This window comes from Notechis scutatus, chromosome 2 (assembly GCF_049901735.1).
Source record: "Notechis scutatus isolate UNSWTSFEM ecotype Mainland chromosome 2, rNotScu1.2, whole genome shotgun sequence".
Taxonomy (NCBI): Eukaryota; Metazoa; Chordata; class Lepidosauria; order Squamata; family Elapidae; genus Notechis; species Notechis scutatus.
This window is the reverse complement of record NC_142010.1, coordinates 150108063-150111186: the sequence shown is the minus strand read 5'-3', so window position 1 is coordinate 150111186 and position 3124 is coordinate 150108063. Positions and strand designations below refer to the sequence as shown.

General features: G+C 38.1%; 1 protein-coding gene across 1 annotated transcript; it reads right to left on the bottom strand.

Moving 5' to 3' along the window:
- Positions 1–218: 218 nt before the first annotated feature.
- Positions 219–1187, bottom strand: LOC113417809 (olfactory receptor 1L4-like). Its single transcript, XM_026676385.2, has one exon. It carries the CDS (start codon positions 1185–1187, stop codon positions 219–221), a length of 969 nt encoding a protein of 322 aa, XP_026532170.2.
- Positions 1188–3124: the final 1937 nt, after the last annotated feature.

The following is a 3124-nucleotide window of genomic DNA, read 5'->3' as shown; positions in this document are numbered from 1 at the left end:
CATCCATATCCATCTATACTGGTTGACTGTTGATGGGAATTGTAGTTCAACATTCTGGTGAGCGCTTAGTTGAGGAAGATGAACATAAACTCTATGTTCATTCAAACAAAATATAAAGATTCACATACTGGGTTAAAAATAAAAAAGTTATTTAGGAATAAAAACCCATGCTAAATGTGTAAGACACTGCATCAAATAACATTCTCCAATATTTGACATCAAGTGTTGATAGTCTGTGGCTTCTGCAAAGTGTTTCTTAGTTTATCCCATGCTCTGTGGAGGGCAGCTTTCATGTCTGCATTCCTTAGGCTATATATGAAAGGGTTGAGCATGGGAGTCACCACAGTGTACATAACAGTGGCCACCTTGTCCTTGTCCCCAGAATAGGAAGAGAGGGGCCGGAAATAGACCCCAATTGCAGAACCATAGAAGAGGGTCACAACCATCAAGTGAGAAGCACAGGTTTGGAAGGCCTTGCTCTGACCTTGGCCAGAAGGAACCCGAAGCACAACTTGGACAATGCGAATGTAGGAGACAAGAATGAGAATTAAGTTGCCGATAATAATTGTTCCTCCTTCAAAGAAACTCAACATTTCACTGAGGCTCTTATCAGAGCAGGCCATCACCACTAAAGGCTGGAAGTCACAAAAGAAGTGAGGTATCTCCCGATGATCACAGAAGGAAAGCCTGGACATCAACACAGTATGCAAGAGGGCATGAAGGTGGGCCAGTAACCATGCCACAAATACCATGACATGGCACTGCAGTGGTTTCATCAGTACAGGGTAGCGTAATGGCAGGCAGATGGCCATAAAGCGATCCAGTGCCATGGCGCCCAGCAGGAAGTTCTCAGTGATAGCAAAGGCCAGAAAGAGATACATCTGGATCATGCAGTTAGTGAAAGCAATGTTCTTGCAGCCTGTGTGGAGATTGTGCAGCATCTTGGGAATAGTAGTTGAGGTGAAGCAGACATCCACAAAGGAGAGGTGACTGAGGAAGAAATACATAGGTGCATGGAGGAGCCGGGCATCAGAACGGATCAAAAAGATGATGATGAGGTTCCCAGTCATGTTCAGCAGGTACAGAATGAGGAAGATAACAAAAAGGAAGTACTCCTGTTCTGGCTGAGAGGACAAGCCAAGGAGGAGAAAGTCAGGGCGGCTGGTGGTGTAATTTTCACTATCCATGGATCTGAGCTTGGACAGAGAAAATCAATTGAATGCCAGGAGAAGGAAGACTATCAGTGCAGTAACCCTCTCCAGGTCTCCTTTTGGCATCAGTAACCATCATTTTGCTGGTGAACTTTCTGTTCTTTTTTACATTCCAACCAAGATATATCTAATGTATGGCACAATAGCAACCACAGGCAAACACATGGGCTGCAAAAATCCAGAAAGCCACCTGATGGCAAAAGGAGGTACAGAAAACTGTAATTCTTTGCTATCATTTAGTGATTATCCAGTTTTGTAGCCCAGATTTGTTAACCCTAAAGAAAACACTGTGAATATGTAATACCTCAGAGTTGTTATGTACAACATTCTGGATGGGATGGGATGGAATGGAACAGAACAGAACAGAAAATTTATTGATCTAGTTGTTTGATTATATCAGAAATATAAAACTAATACAAGAAAACAATAGAACATGTTTATAGTAAATAATCACTCTTAGAGTTAAACCTATTCTGATCTAAATATCCTGTTTTCTTTGAAATAGCCTTTGAAATAAAGAGTGCAATCCTACTAATGATATGCAGGTTCATTCCCAGAGAATAAGTAAGACAGTTCTTCCTGAATTGCAAATTAATTCAGATACTAGCTGTCCTACATAGCTATCCTTCAGAATTCACTTTGACATAATAATCTCTTCCTACTTTATGATTTATGTGGTCCTGACATTTCTATTGTTTTTTTATCTCAATTCATAACTGTATCATTGAACAATAGTGTACAAAAGACAAAAGTAACGTTAAAAATCTATGCAGGTATTATAAAATCAAATGTTAACATTAATACATCTAGCCATTTACACAATCACTTTTACAGCTCTTTTCATTTAGCTAGTTATCTATTTTATAGAATTCCACCTATCGATTGATACCCAAATACTGCAGGTGGTTATCCTAAATTTTTCTGATTCTAATTACTCATGCCTAACTATCACACCACTGGAAAAGGGCAACTAAGGCCTCAGTTCTATATATCAGCACTCTACATGCCTTCTAGATGTTTAATCTGCAATTGTTATCAGTTCCAGACAGCAGTACCAATGGTCAATAGTTATGGAGTTGCATTTGCCAATCTCTGGGAGAAATAATTTCTGTTCAAGGTCAATGGGGATTAGAATGCCTTTCTACAGAATTTCACTATAATCCTGCACTCTTCTAAGACACGCACCAAATTGCTCCATTTTATGATCAAGAACTGCTTTGTCTGGAAGAGCTGAATTCTTAGCTGTTTCATTTTCAAAGATGTTAGGAAGGAACAAAGGATAGGGATATTCTTATCTTTTTCAACTTTGCATAGAGAAAAGTATCTAGGAGTGGGTAAAAAAGTTGAAAGAGGAAAATGGCTGAAATGTGTTAAACAATTAATTTCTTTTGATACAGTTCTGGTCTGATCAGAGTTGCAGTTTTCTTTAAGGAAAAAAGAGAAAAGGAGCATTTTTGTGAGTTCAGTACAATTTGAATCTTCAGCAAGTTTATTGTCTTCTAATCTTTGATGGATCCTTGTTTTTGTGGATGAAGCTTATGTGATAATAGGCTGAAGCTTAGGGGATAATAGATTTTCAATCATTACACACTTTTGACCCATTTTGATGTCCAAGATTAAAAGAGCTCCTTTGGATCTTACAAGTTCTTTTAAAAAACACACCACACAATTAGACAAAATTATTGCATGTGTGCAATTTAAAGGTAGTCATTATCTATGTAGTTGGAAAGATGAGGAAAGAAAAGGCTGAAGGACAATGGGGGGAAACCTCAAATTATTTAATCAAAGAATAACCTGGTTAAAATTCTCATATTGATTTAGCTTGTTGACTGTCAGCTGCTTTTACACTGTTGTAAGGATGAGATTTTATTACTTTCAATTGGATTTTATTTGTAATCACTTCTGAAGTTTTG

What these genes read in the sequence shown, in the direction of transcription:
- LOC113417809 (XM_026676385.2), bottom strand. Translation starts at nt 1,187, where the DNA reads ATGGATAGTGAAAATTACACCACCAGCCGCCCTGACTTTCTCCTCCTT.